General features: G+C 37.4%; 1 protein-coding gene across 2 annotated transcripts in view; it reads right to left on the bottom strand.

Moving 5' to 3' along the window:
- Positions 1-17,216, bottom strand: part of LOC307001768 (potassium voltage-gated channel subfamily H member 7) — a 123,044-nt gene that overhangs the window by 43,217 nt on the left and 62,611 nt on the right. For both annotated transcript variants that reach the window (XM_079618684.1, XM_079618685.1), the window contains 2 exons: positions 14,039-14,250; positions 3,929-4,354 (listed from right to left, as the gene is read on the bottom strand). In XM_079618684.1, the coding sequence (XP_079474810.1) occupies positions 3,929-4,354; positions 14,039-14,250 (638 nt within the window). The remainder of the gene's footprint in view (positions 1-3,928; positions 4,355-14,038; positions 14,251-17,216) is intronic.

The raw sequence follows: 17,216 nt of genomic DNA, 5'->3' as shown, positions 1-17,216 counted from the left end.
AATGGGGCAAGTTTTAAACCTGCTTTTATCCTCTTAACATCCTTGATGTGTCATTACAAGTGCCCAGCCATGTTGAGTGATTCCTTCAGAGTGAACACGAGTGAATCTGACTGCAGGAGATGTGAAAGATATTAATAAAAATGATGTTATATCAGCCAGCGCACATACCTGTATTTAGTTCCTGTTTTCGGTGGAAGTCCAAAGTAGTCGATTGTCGAGTTCACGCGCGTGATCTAAGTAACTAAACCTATGCGCGTCAACTCGACAATCGACTACTTTGGACTTCCACCGAAAACAGGAACTAAATACAGGTCTTGCGCTGGATGATATAACATCATTTTTATTCATATCTTTCACATCTAATGCAGTCAGATTCACTCGTGTTCACTCTTAAGGAATCACTCAACATGGCTGGGCACTTGTAATGACACATCAAGGATGTTAAGAGGATAAAAGCAGGTTTAAAACTTGCCCCATTCAAGTCAATAGGGTGCAAATTTTAAAAATAGGATAACACGGTGTAGGCAACACCGATTTTTGTCGTTGTTCTCTGTATTGACAGCACTCCAAATTTACTAAAAATTGAGCTCAATGTTAAAATTGACCGGAGTTCTCCTTTAACATATTTCTAACATGTATATGATGCTAACATGTTTTAGCACATTACTAGCATTCTTTAGCATGATGCTAGCATATGTTTTAACACATCTTGCTAACATGTAATGTCAAGTCAACATAATTATCCATCAAACACACATGTCCTGATGACGGTATGTGTAATGGTAAAAATGTGAGTCAATGTGTATGACTATTGGTGCGTTCAAGTCCTCCTGGGAAGTTTGCACGCACGAGTTGGGAAGTCGTGTTTAAGACGGCCGGTGCGTTCAAATCACTTTCGTCGGAGTAAAATGGTGGAGTACTTTCTCTTAATTAATTGGACAAAAATACAGCGAGGTTCTTAGTTCTAGAAAATGAAGAACAAATATTTGCGTAAGGTGTGCCTTGGTTTTTTAATGTTTTTAGTTAATTTATGAAGCCACTGCAAACTTTATCATTACATATTACATTGTTATTTTATAATGCTATCATATTCTGTGCAGGCGATTAGCTTACTGCGCTGTAAATAGAAAAGCCTGACAAGCTAAATACCTTGTATTGTGTTATTCCGCCATGTTTCTCAGTGACACGCCCACAACTCGTAAAGATCGGGGCTTAGAGAAAATCCCGAGCTTCCCACTGGTATTTACGACATTGTGGTGGCGTTCAAGTGCGTTCAACTCGTAAATACGATCTATACGAGATGACTTGAACGCACCATAGATGCTCATGCATGTTGTGTTGAAAAGTACAAATGTCAAATATAAAATAAAAGCCTGTCAAATATAATAAGGGTTTGGTCAGTAGTCGTCGCCAGTGGGTTTTCCAGAGACCCAAAGTTTTCCATCTGAGTGTTATGACTGAGATGCATCCTAAAACCACCTGCCATCTGCCTGACCCAGCTCATTCCCTAAGTAGTGCACAAACACACCGCAGTCTGACCGCTGACCAGCAGATCATATCCATCTGGCAGACCACAGAGGCATCAGGTGACCATAAAGCATCCTCAATGGTGCAGTCATGTTTGCATTTGTGTAATGTTATTCACTAATGATACAATAGATTGATCAAAAGTGACAGTAAAGACAAAGATGTGACAGAATTTTTTTTAAAGTTTTACCAACGCCAAACTTGAACGGTATGTGTATGTATTTGGTCTGAAATATTTGAAATTGATTTTTTTTTTCACTCAGAGAAACCATAATTTGAACCAAACATTCATTGAAGTTCAATTAGATTCAGATTATTTAATGTAAAAAATAAAATAGAGTTGGTCAATTTGTATGAATCAGTTCAAACTTTCTGTTTTTAAACAGCGTATTGATTCAAAACTGGATTTCAATGATAATTTGCAAATTAAAAATGTTTACAGAAATCTTGTAAGATTAAAATATTTCAGGAAACAGGATAATTATGAATGTATAGTTATACTTGTGCAATTAAATAAAAAAATGTATTGCATTGAGTGAAAAATAGTGTGGAAACCATGCCTTTAATTAAATATTTTGAATCTACTACACTGACGGTTGTGAAAATAAATAAATAATAATCACACTTTTCAGACATTTCATAGAGCAGATACATAAATATGAATATTTTTTTCGCTATATCACCCATGCCTAGTTGTGACCAGAGACAGATGTGAGAGCGCCTCCAGTGAAACGAGCGCAGATGCTGAGAGCGTGAGCTTTGTTAATTGGGTGATCTTCAATGCTGTTGGATGGCTGGAGCTCGACGGCCCTTTTCAGAAAAACTGTGCGAATATGAGACCTCTGGGGAAATATGATCAGAGCGAAAGCAATATACTTAGCAAGACCACACATCAAAACCCATCTATCGTCTAAAAATATACTGCATGCCATCAAATAATGACATTTCCAGTAGGTCTTAATCTATAATTCCATTCTTTAATATTTTAAAAGCCACTGTGTTTGTTTCTGGTGTCCTTAGGCTGTATATGGCTCTGACAGAGTGGCTGTCACTGGAACAGACCACAAACCGAGGAAACCATATGCTGGGATGTGCCAAGAGCTCATGATAGGCCACTGACGGATGTGCCTACATAAACAAGCGAGGAAACAAGCCAACCGGCGTGCCAATGATTCAGCCTGTAAGCTGTTCAAACATCAGTTTTCTCTTTCCTCTCTCTCTCATCATAATCATTGACTCCAGTTTGGTAAGCCACTAATCCAAATAAATGGATTCAGAAATGAAGGCCATTAAAAAAAAAAAAAAAAACTTACAGAATATTCTGATACTGTAATCCCTGATTCACTGAAATATTTGTATTGTGTTTGTAAGAAGAATCAGCAGCCCACCAGCGCTAAAAGCTTTCTGACCTCTGCAAAACACTAGATCTGATCGGATCTACATGATGGACACAGTGCAAACAGTGAATTAAATAAATAAATGGGTAAACAAATAGTTTAGGTCTTAATCTATTGGCATGCGAGACCTGTTTTTCCGTAAACAGGAAAAACAGGTTTTTTTACTTGATTTGAATGTTTATCTGTTGTTCTCTTAAAGCAGATAGCCTATTTCCAAATGCGTCTGTAGCTCAACTGATATGGTGATTGTGATGCCAAGTTCATGGGTTTGATTTTTGATTTCTGGTGTACATGCATGATATGATAAAATCACAGATATATGAAATGCTTCATCAGTTGCTTTGGATAAACACATCTGCCAAATGCATGCACCATCGTTCAAGAGTTTGGGGTCTGCAAGATATTTTTTTGTGAAAGAAATTAATACTTTTATTCAGCAAGGATGCATTATGTTGATCAAAAAGGATAGTAAAGACATTTATAATGTTACAAACTATTTCTATTTCAAATAAATGCTGTTCTTATGAACTTTCTATTCATCAAAGAATTTATCAGGGTTTTCAAGCACTTAATTGTTTGAAAATTCAGCTTTGCTTTAAAGGAATAATTTACATTTTAAAATATATTAAAATAGAAAAGTAATTTTAAATGGTATTAATATTTCACAATATTATATTTTTTCTGTATTTTTGATCAAACAAATGCAGCCTTGGTGAGAAACATTACTAGATCTTTCCGACCCCAAACATTTAAAGTGTCGTATTCATTAAAAAACTTGCCTCATAATTGCACAAATGTAAATGCATAGTAGCCTCGTTGACAACAAAAACAGGCCTGTATGCTCACATCCATTACAAAATTTGGCTGCATGTGTGCATATTAAGTGTATAACTGTGCCAATGAGGAGAACACCACCTGCCAAATGATAATTTGAGTTTGAGATCCCTAGATTACACCGGCAGCCAAATGCAGATGGAAGTTGATTAAGTTCTGGTGTCACTTACATCTTCTGATCCTGATCCAAATATAAGCAGGTCGAAGGGAATGGCCGCCACCATGTCTATAAGGAACCAGCCTTTGAAGTAATGGATGGCGATCTTCCCCGGATCGCTCACCACCTCCTCGTTCAAGTTCACGTACGTGGTGCGAAAGTTTATGAGGATGTCGATGATGAACATGATGTCCACCATTAAGTCCACCATGTTAAGAGGGCTGCATGAATAGCCACATTTCCGTCTTTTTTGCTCCTCGATGTCGTTGAGCAGGAAGGCAGCAGAATAAGGGGTTAAAATGGCTGTATAAATAACCAGCAGCAGGATGAGCCAATCCCACATTGCTTTGAATGGGCTGTAGTGCAGGATGGTGAACTTATCCATGCGTGGCGTCTGGAGCTTGTATTCCGGCAGCACATCTGCGCCCAGCGACAAGACCTGGAAGAGAGGCAGGCAAAAACGTGAGTATTACATGCATGGTACATAATCACAGGTCTGTCCTGATAGAGAAACATGCTAAACCAGTGGAGAATCACTTGTGCAAAAAGGTTAGCATCTAATGCAAATGGAATGGAGTTTATTTAGAAGAAGAAGAATAACTACAAAGTTCTGTCATGAAACTCTAGATGGTGCAGACTGATAGGTCCTTAACTCAATCTGCTTGCAATCACATCATTCTCTATAGGACACAGCTGATTGGTTCCTGCTGTATCAGTAGCCAATGAGCTCACTGCCCAACCTTCAAATACTTGGTCAGCATTTGCTGTAGAAGTTTGCAGCGCGCTTTCAGAAACCCTCCACCTTCCCTAGCTCCACCTGTATAGATCTGCTATGGGTAATTCATGTATGCTATATTGTACAGCAGCAGCATGTCTTACTTGCTCACAGCAGTGTGTGGTGTATGTATTGGCAGTAGCAAGTCCTGTACTTGCTCAGCAGCAACAGCAACCAACAGCAGCAGCAGTAGCAGAAATAATCAACAACACCAGCAGCAGCAATAACAGCAGCAGCAGCAGCAATAATCAACAGCAGCAGCAATAAAAGCAGCAGCAGCAGCAATAACAGCAGCAGAAATAACAGCAGCAGAAATAACAGCAGCAACAGCAATAACCAACAGCAGCAAACAAAATAACAGCAGCAGCAATAATCAACAGCAGCAAACAAAATAACAGCAGCAGCAATAACAGCAGCAGTAGAAATAATTAACAGCAGCAGTAACAGAAGCAGCAATAACAGCAGCAGAAATAACAGCAGCAGCAATAACAGCAGCAGCAATAAAAGCAGCAGCAGCAATAATCAACAGCAGCAAACAAAATAACAGCAGCAGCAATAAAAGCAGCAGCAGCAATAATCAACAGCAGCAAACAAAATAACAGCAGCAGCAATAACAGCAGCAGTAGAAATAATTAACAGCAGCAGTAACAGCAGCAGCAATAACAGCAGCAGCAATAACAGCAGCAGCAATAAAAGCAGCAGCAGCAATAACCAACAGCAGCAATAACAGCAGCAACAATAACAGCAGCAGCAGCAGCAATAACAGCAGCAACAATAACAGCAGCAGCAGCAATAATCAACAGCAGCAGCAATAACAGCAGCAACAATAACAGCAGCAGCAGCAATAACAGCAGCAGCAATAACAGCAGCAGCAGCAGCAGCAGCAATAACAGCAGCAGCAATAACAGCAGCAGCAGCAGCAACAATAACAGCAGCAACAATAACAGCAGCAGCAGCAATAACAGCAGCAGCAAAAAAAGCAGCAGCAATAATCAACAGCGGCAGCAGCAATAACAGCGGAATCAATAATAGCAGCAGCAATTACTGTCTACCATAATGCATTAAGATTTGTGACTGGATGTAAGGCATCAGTACATCATTGTACCTTGTACAAAATGACAAACTGGCCCTCATTGTCAGTAAGGAGACATATACATTGGCTTATTTTTATTTATAAGTCTATATTGGATATGCTTCCGTCTTATCTTTGCTCCTATATGTCACGTAATATCAGTTCTTATAATTTGCGCTCTGGTAATTTGTACTTGTTAACTGTACCTAAGGTTCGTACAGAGCTTGGTAAGAAGGCTTTTAGTTATGCAGCCCCAGACACCTGGAACACATTACAGACTGATCTGCAATTGCGAACTCTGATCTCATTTGGTGAATTTAAACATCGTATGAAAGTGTTAGAAATAGATGCCATAAATTGTCACTGTTTTTAAAATACCTAAATCACTTTATACCTATGGTAGGCGTGGATTGTATTTTTGGGTAGGCTGATGTTGATGTAGTTTGTGTAGCCTATGTATCTTGAGGATCTTGTTTAAATGTTGTTGTATATGCTTGGTGATCATATTTATAACTATGCGTTGTTAGTATGCTGCCATTTTGGCCAGGTCTCTCTTGCAAAAGAGGTTTTAAATCTCAATGAGATCATCTGGTTAAATAAAGGTAAAAAAATAAATAAATAAATAAATAAAACAGCAGCAGCAATAACAGCAACAATAACAGCAGCAGCAATAACAGCAACAATAACAGCAGCAGCAATAACAGCAGCAGCAGCAATAACAGCAGCAGCAGTAACAGCAGCAGCAGCAGCAATAACAGCAACAATAACAGCAGCAGCAATAACAGCAGCAGCAGCAATAACAGCAGCAGCAGCAATAACAGCAGCAGCAATAACAGCAGCAGCAGCAATAACAGCAGCAGCAATAACAGCAGCAGCAGCAATAACAGCAGCAGCAATAACAGCAGCAGCAGCAATAACAGCAGCAGCAATAACAGCAGCAGCAGCAGCAATAACAGCAACAATAACAGCAGCAGCAATAACAGCAGCAGCAGCAATAACAGCAGCAGCAATAACAGCAGCAGCAATAACCAATAGCAGCAACAGCAGCAGATCTATTCCACCAAGACCAAACATTGGCTCGTCCTTTTCAATTCCAAACACTACGAGAGTTGTCATGACAAAACTACAATTAGTTTACCATTATAAACTTCATTCCATCTGCATTAGATGTTAAACTATTTGCACATATGCACAACTATTATTATTATTTGCATAATAATAATAATAACAATAACAGAAAGAAGTTAATTACATTCAAAAGTACTATGTCAATTATTGTCAAATTATTGTTAATTGTCAAATTACAAGTGATTGCATTTATGTATTTGTCTGATGCTCTCTGCCTTGATTTTTAGCTCCTTATTCTGCTTCTGTGGTGCTTGACCCTGATCATTGCTGCTAGCAGCTGTATTTGATTATTTTTATAGTTTAACAAAAACAAAGTTGAGTTATGTATAATTTTTCACTCTTTATTATTTATTTATTTTTACAGTATGAAGTCGAGTATAACTTTTCAAACTTTTCCAATTTAAAAGTAAATATTACCATTTAAATATACTGTATAGTTCTATATACTCTATAGTTTCACTTTTTCAGTAACCAGAGCACTGTTGGTGGTGAAAGTGCGGTAAACAATTCGCTGATTTGGGCATTTCCTAAAAAATGCTGATTTGTGCATTTCGAAATTGAGATCCCAAACATTTCTGGATTATTAAAAATCTCTCACAATAACTGTTTGTATTGCATTACTTGACAGCTGTCAGTTACATGTGCACAGGCCCATCACCATCATAATGCAGTATGTGACAGTTTCACCGTGCCGCACATATATTTCGCTGTAGTTGTCATCTGTTTCTTTCCAGCTGATGCAATATTTCATGAAAAGCGCCAGCACAACCGAGTTCCTTCACATTTCATAAGTGTACCGTGTCAGGGAGCCTCAGAGCATGACATAAATATTCATTTATTTCTCTATAGTTGCACAGTACAGACCGTCTCTGCTGTCAGAAATGCTCACATTACATATAGCTTTTTGGATTATAAAGTCTAGTTGTCATGCATCTCAGGTTGACTCTGAAGTTATCCGAGCACTCTGCTCAAGGACAAAACGGTGCACAAGACTTCATAAAACCTTGCTTTCCACATTCTGAAATATGATTTACGCTATTCAAGCAATCGGATGTCCTTTGCCTTAATGCGATTCATGAGACGGGTAGTGAATTCTGATACTCACAGCAGTGAAATTTACTATTTTAACAAGAATGAAAGCGAAAAAAATAATTAAAAAACACCAAAATAATTAATAGACACTAATTAAAACAAAATCTCTACTGTTATGTTAGTGTCTTACATCAGCATTTTCAAAGCAGTTCTGGAACTTTGTATTGTGACAACATATCATTTTGCATTAATTTGATTATTAAATTAAACTGAAAATATATAAATAAAAACTAATTTTAACTATTAATACAAATAGCACTTAGTCGAAATTAATTAATTGCATTAAGCATTGTTTTTCTCAGCTATCTGTGACCCTTAGAACAGAATCTCAGTTTTGCCGAAGCTTGAATAGAAAGATCAAGACACTACTGGGGTTTCATTTCACTTTTTGCAAAGCTATTGAACAGCAGAAGTCCCCAGGTAAAAACATTAGGATGATAATAGTCTTTAATCCAGCATCGTGTCTCTGTAATTGAACTCTAAATGAACTCACGCACGCACGCGCACACACACACACACACACACACACACACACACACACACACACACACACACACACACACACACACACACACACACACACACACACACACACACACACACACACACCTTACTGCAGGGTTTAACCAACTTTGACAGTCAGCAAATGAGGTGTCTTTTCCTGATAAATACTTTATTAGAAATGATGACGGCAGCAGCAGTGATCAGTTGACGTAGTCGATTTCTCTCTCTCTTTCTCTTCTAAGAAAGTAATGAATTATGTATCTTTTTCTCTTGCAGACTCTCACACGTCCAGGAAGGTCGGGGAAGGCAATGTGAGAATCACTCAGACGTGACAAGTCAAATGACCGCAGTGAACGAGTCAACTTCTGAAGTGAGGACTTCTGATGGGCTGTCATTGACTTCCTTCCCGGCTGGCCGAGAGCCGGACACATTTACAGCGAGCTTTGACCCAGTACTCTGTGTTACAGCCTCACAGCGCCATGACTTTGACTTTACTTGAAGGGTATTTCCAGAAGTCACTAACCTTGATTTTCTCACAAGAACGGTAGTATACTTAGAATTAAAGGTCCCATGACATGGGGTTATTTTATTATTTTAGAATGTTTCCTGGGTTGCCCTTATAATGTATGTTTTTTAGATAAAAAATAGTCATAATTTAAAATAAAAGGCATTTTTCCTAGCCTGATTTTAGCCTCTGATTTGAACGCTCTGTTTGAAGGGGCGTGTCTGCTGTGAGATTCAAAGTAACTGGCCACTGCTGTGATTGGCTGACATGCTTGCATATGAAATAGCTATACGTATGTATATATTATATTATATTGCATGTGAAACACGCTCGAATACTTTTATTACAGCTATTATACGTTTTTACTATTACAGCTATCAAGATTAGCGAATCGTCAGAAGTTTTTAAAGTATTTAGATCTATTCCCATCACATAAAATGTTGCCGTGATGAGCATTGCGCAGATGACAGTCTGTTGTTGATCGCGAGAATGAAGATCTTATCATTGCAACGCAGTTTCTGCACTCTCTCTAATTCACCAATGCAAACACGGTGATGTAAATACAGTAGCTAAGAGCTTCGTTGTGCAGTGTAACATTGATTTCATAACGAGTTTGGCAAGTGTCCAGATAAACTCGCAAGTGTCCAGATAAACTCGCGCTGTGTGGAAAGATTGTTCTTTGATCGCTTTCTGTATATAATTTATTCACAATTTAAATACGATTATTTTCGTCCTACTAAAAGAAACGATGTGAAGTTGATATTTTATTCACTGCTTGACTTACTGATGCATAAACAGTATTGAACGATTTGAGAGAAAGATTACCTGTCTGAACTTGAACAATTGCACATCAGAAAGTGTTGCTTGGTAACGTTAGCTCGATCGATTTATTTTCAGACGTTCATCGAGGCCAGTTCTGTATTGACCCAAGTTGAGGAAACAGTCGTTGGTGAAATGACCAGAGAAAATGAAATTAATCCACTGGTTCATCTGGGGCTTGGATGAAGGAACTAAAAAAAGGCTTCGGTGTTCATTTGTACATCCAATTATTGAGCAATTATTATGCTTCGCTCGCTCAAAAGCCATGATATCTCTCGTGGACAAACTAAAATCGCGCGCACGCGTTCCGGATTCCTAGCTCATTTTCTCATGGACTGGAAATATTCTCTGGGCGGGAAAAGCAGAGAAAGGGGAGGTAACATTTCCTCCTTATGACGTCATACGGAGGAGATTCAAGATCAGCCCGATTGAGCTTCCACTTTCTCAAAGGCAGAGAAAGATAGCAAAAGCTCGATTTACACCGATTGAAATTTCTAGAAACTTAAGGGGCCATATACAGGCTAGGGGAACTCATATTAATGTTAAAGAACTTCAGAAAGTGAAAATTTCATGTCATGGGACCTTTAACGTTTCTACGTGCAATACCTTTTTGGAATTTATCAATGAACACATTGCCTTAGACTTTGCCAAAAATTATCTTCCCATTTAAAACATGATTTGCATCGGAAGCGAGCTTATGAAGCCTTACAGGGGTCATGAATTGAAAAATCTAATTGTCCTTGATGTTTTGACATGTAAGAGGTCACTGTACTGTACTATAAAAACATCATGTAAGTTTCAGAACTCAAAACTTCCTTGTTAGTCCAAAAACAGCTTTTATTGAAACCAAACTCCAAAAATGACTTGAAAATGTCTCAGATTTTGTCACATTATGACGTAATGACTGCAGAATCAGATCAACGCCCACTTCTACATCATCACGTCTTTAGCCCCGCCCACTGGAGAGTTATGGCGCTTTTCCACTACACAGTACCAGCTCGCCTCAACTCGATTCGCCTTTGTTTGGTTTTCCACTGTGTAAAAGTTGTACCGGTACCTGCTTCCAGGTACTTTTTTTCATATCACCTTCGGCGAGGTTCTGAGCGAGCTGAGGCGATACTAAAATGTGACGTAAAACACGGCAGACTGCTGATTGGTCAGAGAGAATCGTCACTATTCACTGCGTCCATCACTGCACGCGCCAGACGGAGTATCCTGAATAACCTCGACATTTTTAAATAGTTTTGCCAGCAGATTGCGTGATATACCCATTACTAATTATGTAAAACAGTATACACTCGATTTCCTCCATTGTCCTGTGTGTGTGGGTAGCGGGTGTGTGTTGCGTCGCTATGACGACCAGGTACTATTGTGGAGGTACTGTCTGCAATGGAAAACGGAGCGAAACGCGAGCCGAGACGAGACGAGGCGAGGCGAGCTGGTACTGGTACTGGTAATGGAAAAGCGCCATTAGTGAGATGAGAAGAGAGATGCAGGATCACTGGACTAACAATAACATTACCTTTCAAAGGATCCGAATTCTAAGAAAAGTGGTTATTTATTTTCGATTATGTGAATGTCTCAATAGAGCATTATTTGTTTGTTTGGTGCATTTCACTAGTCTGGCTATCACCAGACCAAGCTCAATCTTTTAAGATCTGCACAAGAGGCGTGATCAACGGGCATAGTTCAAATGACTCTGTACGCAATTGGCCCTTCGCAGGGAGCTTGATTGACAGGTGATCTGACCAATCATACTTCGCCATCCGCCATTTTGTCCGACAAAGCAGTCAGGAGAGTTAGTAGATTAACATGTGAGGATTTGAACTTGAGAAGCGGAGTGTACTGACGCCTTTCCGCGGATAAAACAACATTCCTTCTGATGTTCATTCATGTTTATTTGATGCTATAAATGAACTAGAAGGAAGAGATGATCGGTTCACGAGCAGCTTTAACTGAGGCTCTACATCCGGATTAATGTAGACGTTGCCTTAGAGCGTTCAAATCAGAGGGGTAAAATCAGGGTAGAAAATAGCCTTTTATTTCTTAGGCTATGTTTACACGGAAACGATCTGAAGAGAAAATGCAAAAGTGGCGTTGCGTTATCACTTTTTTTTCTGCGTTTAGACGAGCGTTATGGGGGGGAAATCTGCGTGCATATGGTGACGCAAAAGTGTGTAAAATTGGATGTAGTGTGCACTCCAGGCGGCTAGGTGGCAATGTGAAGCACTGAAAGTGACAGAGACGCTGACACTGTTTTTCATGTTTAATACGGTAAAGCTGCTGCTTTAACCCTCGGTGCTCTTCGCGTGTCGCTCAAAAATGACAGAATAAAAAAAAAAAATTTGTCAATGAAATTAATGCTATATTTTAGTTTGATAATGTTTTGTTATTTTCCTGTACTGGCGCATGCCTGTGACGTAAACACGTACATGACGCCTTCACTGTCTAGCAGACTTTTGCGTTTTTACCGTTTTTACCCTTTAGACGGGAAAAGGGTAGACGCGTTTTTAAGATTTCCACTCTGGAGGGTGGTTTCACTTGTTTTAGTTTTTAAGCCACAAAAACGCCGTCGCCGTGTAAACGAAAGGCACATCCGATAAAATATTTTTACGTTTTCTCCCGCGAGCGTTCTCGTGTAAACAGGGCCTAAAATATGACAATTTTTTATGTAAAAATCATACTTACATTAAAAGTGCACCTCAGGAAACATAATTAATAATAAAAAAATGCAGTTCATGACCCCTTTAAAATGCTGTCTGTATGCAGCTCAATCTGTCTGAAATGCAGTTCAATTTACACTTGGTCTCACACACAGAAACTGCCGCAGTGTTCCTGAATCGTGTGTTGACAATATTTGGAGATTCATTTCCCAGAGGTAGAAAATACATCTTCATGCTCGCATGCTCTTCTGATGCATTTGGGTGCCAGAAAAAGATCCTAAATATGGCTGGGGTATAGAAGACTCAAACAATAATTACTGGTTATTGCCCTGCATTCTTGCTCTCATCCTAATACCCCCTAGGTTAAGTAGTATCCTCATTAGCATTTATTTGCATATCATTTAATGTATAAAACGACGTGTAGTTGTGAAATTATGCAGGAGAATTTGTTACAGTTTGTTTGTGCTCGTTCACAAGACTATTGGATTTCCAATCGAATCATGAAGCACTTGACGCATGCAATATTTCATCTAGATTACGCTCGTGACACATTGATTAACTCAAACTCCATGGAGGAGAAATAGAGCAAAAGCACATCCTCACCTGAGGGCCTTATTGAAGAACACGAAGGGAAAACAACTGATTTTACTGTTAAAGTCAATGTGAAACGTTCATAACCAAGTGTCTATAATATCTATCTGGCAGCATTCACATTCATTTCATGCTTTTAAAAGCCCTATATCGGCTGCTATAGTATGTATTACATTATTATATTATATTATATTATATTATATTATATTATATTATATTATATTATATTATATTATATTATATTATATTATATTATATTATATTATAATGAATTAGTTGTGATTTAGCGTCCAAAAGTATGTTTTTTTTTTAAACTATTATTCATTAAGGACACATTAAATTGTTCAAATGTGTCAGTAAAGACACTTATAATAGATTACAAAATATTTATATTTCAAATAATTGCTGTTCTTTTAAACTTTCAAAGAATCCTGAAATTTTTTATCACGATTTCCACAAAAATATGAATATGAAAAAATACGAAGCAGCACAACTTTTTTTCAATATTGATAATATGAAATATTTCTTGAGCAGCAAATCAGCATATTAGTATGATTTCTGAAGGATCAAGTGACTCTGAAGACTTGAGTAATAATGCTGAAAAATTCAGCTTTGATCACAGGAAAAAAATGCATCTTAGAATATATTTTATGTGTTTATTGTGTTTTTGATCATATAAATGCAGGTTTGCTGAGCAATTTAAAAAAGATGTATCATGATTTCTAGACTGGAGTAATGATGCTGAAAATTCAGCTTTGCATCACATGAAATAAATTAAATTTTTAAATATATTCAGATAGAAAACAGGTATTTTAAATTGTAATAATATTTCACAATATTACTGTTTTTACTGTTTTTGATCATATAAATGCAGGTTTGCTGAGAAATATTCGAAGGAATCGTTCACAATAAGACCAGAAGCGTGTATACAGACAGTAAACAGGGTTGTGTTAAATTGATGTTCCACGTCTTACCTGCGTGACCTTCTCTGTGACGTTGTGTGTTCTGTCTTTGACCTTTGGTGCTATGATGGTTTTCTCTGAGGATGGAGGGGAAGGCGCTTTCTTATCGTTGGCTTCAGAGAAGTTGAGAGCGATGAGCGGGATCTTGTTGATGGTGCTGTACTTGTTCAGGTTCGAGTCTGAGGTCGACCCCAGCAGACTGGACTTCAGATGGTTGAACGGGCCTGAAGGGAAAGAGGAGAGGAGGACAGCCTGAGAATATCTGCCATCTTGCAGAGGGCTGGGTGAGTCATCTAAAATTACTAATATGTGACCCTGGATCACAAAACCAGTCACGAGTCACACGGGTATATCTGTGGCAATAGCCAACAATACATTGTATGGGCCAAAATTATTAATTTTTCTTTTATGCCAAAAATCATTAGGATATTAAGTAAAGATCATGTTCCATGAAGATATTTTGTAAATGTCCTACCGTAAATATATAAAACATGTATTTTTGTGAGTGAATGCAGCACAATCGTGAACATAAATGCACAACTTTAAAGGAGATTTTCTCAATGTTTTGATTTTTTCAAATTCTTCAAATGAAATTTTTCAAATTTTGATTCCAGATTTTCAATAGTTATATTTCAGCCAAATATTGTCCTATCATAACAAACCACACATCAATGGAAAGCTTATTTATTCAGCTTTCAGATGTTGTATAAATCTAAATGTAAAAAAAAAGGTACCCATGTGACTGGTTTTGGGGTCCAGGGTCACATATATTATTCACAATGATCTTTATGTATTATGAATATACAGTATGAACATCGAATCTGTATGAACTGGATGCATAAACAATGATAACATTTTCACTTTTAGAAGAACTATTCCTTTAAGTTTCCTAAAAAAATGTCATTAGACTAGTTTCACAATCTTTCATTGTCTTGTGATTCTGTGTATTTATTTAATAGTTTTTGTATTCTTACACACACACAAAAAAGTATAACAACATTAGCGCTGATAAGTTTGATTAATTCATTGATTCAGTGATTCATTTGTGCCATCACAAAGTTCATAGATTTCTCAGCACAGCATTATATATTTTCATGTTTTAATAAAAATTATATGGAGGTAAATATTGCTTTTCATTTCAGTATTTAAAATATCAAAATTATATATACAGGTGAAACTCGAATAATTTGAATATCGTGCAAAAGTTCATTTATTTCAGTAATTCAACTTAAAGGGTGAAACTAATATATTATATTATACTAATTTTGATGATTATGGGTTTACAAAATTCATCAAAATTATAACAAATAAAGGCTTGAAATATCTCACTTTGCATGTAATGAGTCTATATACTATATTAGTTTCACTTTTTATATATATTTTATTTGATAAGGAAATTCATGTTAAATGCTTATGTATATATTATTATATGCTTATTTATACTTATTTATACTGTATGTATATATATTATTAATATCACCCAGCCTTTATGTTGGCTTGAATACATTGTTTGCTTGGTTTAATGAACCATTTGAATGAACCTTTTGTCAACACAGTGTTAATGTTGAATTAAAACATCATCAAACACGTAGATGTGATTGTACTGTTAGAAACCGGATTTTGTTCAAGCTTTTCATAAAAATCATCATCCAAGCTTAAAGCAAACATATGCCGGTCTGTAAGCATCCATTAACTATCCATTAAAATCATGTACAATATAATAGACAAATGATAAATTACAGTAACGCACAACCTCTCTTGGAATAATTCAAACTTTGCTGAAAGAAATGTCCTCTGAAGCTGGCAGTGCTGGTTAAGCGCTGATGGAAGTCATTCAGCATGTAGCATTGATTTTCTGTCCTGACTGTGAGCCGGCGCATCAGTCTCGTTCAATGGGACGTGAAGAGGCACTGCCCGTACAAGTCTGAGCCTGTCTAATCCACCTTAATGCAAGAAGGTCCAGACTAGAGCTTTATTGAAAGAGCAGCAAATGTTCTGTATGATCTAATCAAGACATCAATAACAGCTGAGAAGAGAAATCAGCCTGAAAATGGAGAATCACGAAACGCCATGACGTCCCCGACACCGTGACGGATGCTTCTGATCTGTATTCTGAATGCGCTTTTGAGGAAAGATAACTGGTTTATTCTTAGGTGTGTTGTTTTAACTGGTCTAAGTTATGGGGTGTCAGTCTCGTTTTAGGTCGGAAGCTGGACTAAAAGTCGCCATATGCCGACTGAATTTGGGGAAAACACAAAAAACACAATCGTCTGAAGCTTATACAGAGGCTGCTTCGATATTAACATAAGTTAGTATGGATGGATAAAAAAGGCCATAAAAAAGTGTTTTCATTTACAGACCGGCTTCTCTGTCAAATTCAGAAAGCAAAGAGTTAGTATTAACGGATTATATCTAATAAACATTAAGTGGTAATATTCAGGAATACATACCTGTCATTATTGCTTTGAAAAAGTCATGAAAACAGATCAAATATCAATATATCACCCAGTGAAAAAAATTCAAAAATACAATTTCACAATTAATTACAAAGAAATGGCAAGTAACACACTGAATTAAAGGTTAAATTCTGTGTAGAAAGACTGAAATTGTATTTTCTTGTGAAAAGTACTTTTGTGTGTGTGTGTGTGTGTGTGTGTGTGTGTGTGTGTGTGTGTGTGTGTGTGTGTGTGTGTGTGTGTGTGTATAAATATCAAATGCTTAAAATTTTTTTTTTTAATTTAATAATAATTTTTCTTAAATCATCAAACAGGTCGGATTGGACTCGTCCGTGGACCGAACTTTGTCTTTGACATCCCTGTTCTGCGAGAGACTGGATTGGACGCACATTAAAGGTGCTTTAAAGAGAAGTTACTATGCTTTTTTTCCCCATATTAATCTTTCTATAGTGTGTAATGTTGCAGTTTGTGCATGAAAAAAATGGCAGTTATGGTAAGGGGCGGGACATTTACCAAACACACTCAAAGCGCTTGACCAATCACAACACACTGATCCAGCTTTCAGAAGGAGGGGCTTTATAGAGACAGGAACTAAACAGAGCGTTACTGACAGACTGGGAAGAGACAAGCTGCTAATGTCAGATATGGGGAAAAATAATGTGTTTTTTGAACATTCAAGCATGAAAACCTGTTCTAAAAGCCTAAAAACAAAACCAAGACTTTGAAAAAGAGCA

This window comes from Phoxinus phoxinus (genome assembly GCF_949152265.1).
Source record: "Phoxinus phoxinus genome assembly, chromosome: 7".
NCBI classification, from domain to species: Eukaryota; Metazoa; Chordata; class Actinopteri; order Cypriniformes; family Leuciscidae; genus Phoxinus; species Phoxinus phoxinus.
Note: the sequence above shows the minus strand (reverse complement) of the source record. Positions and strands in the feature narration are given on the sequence as shown.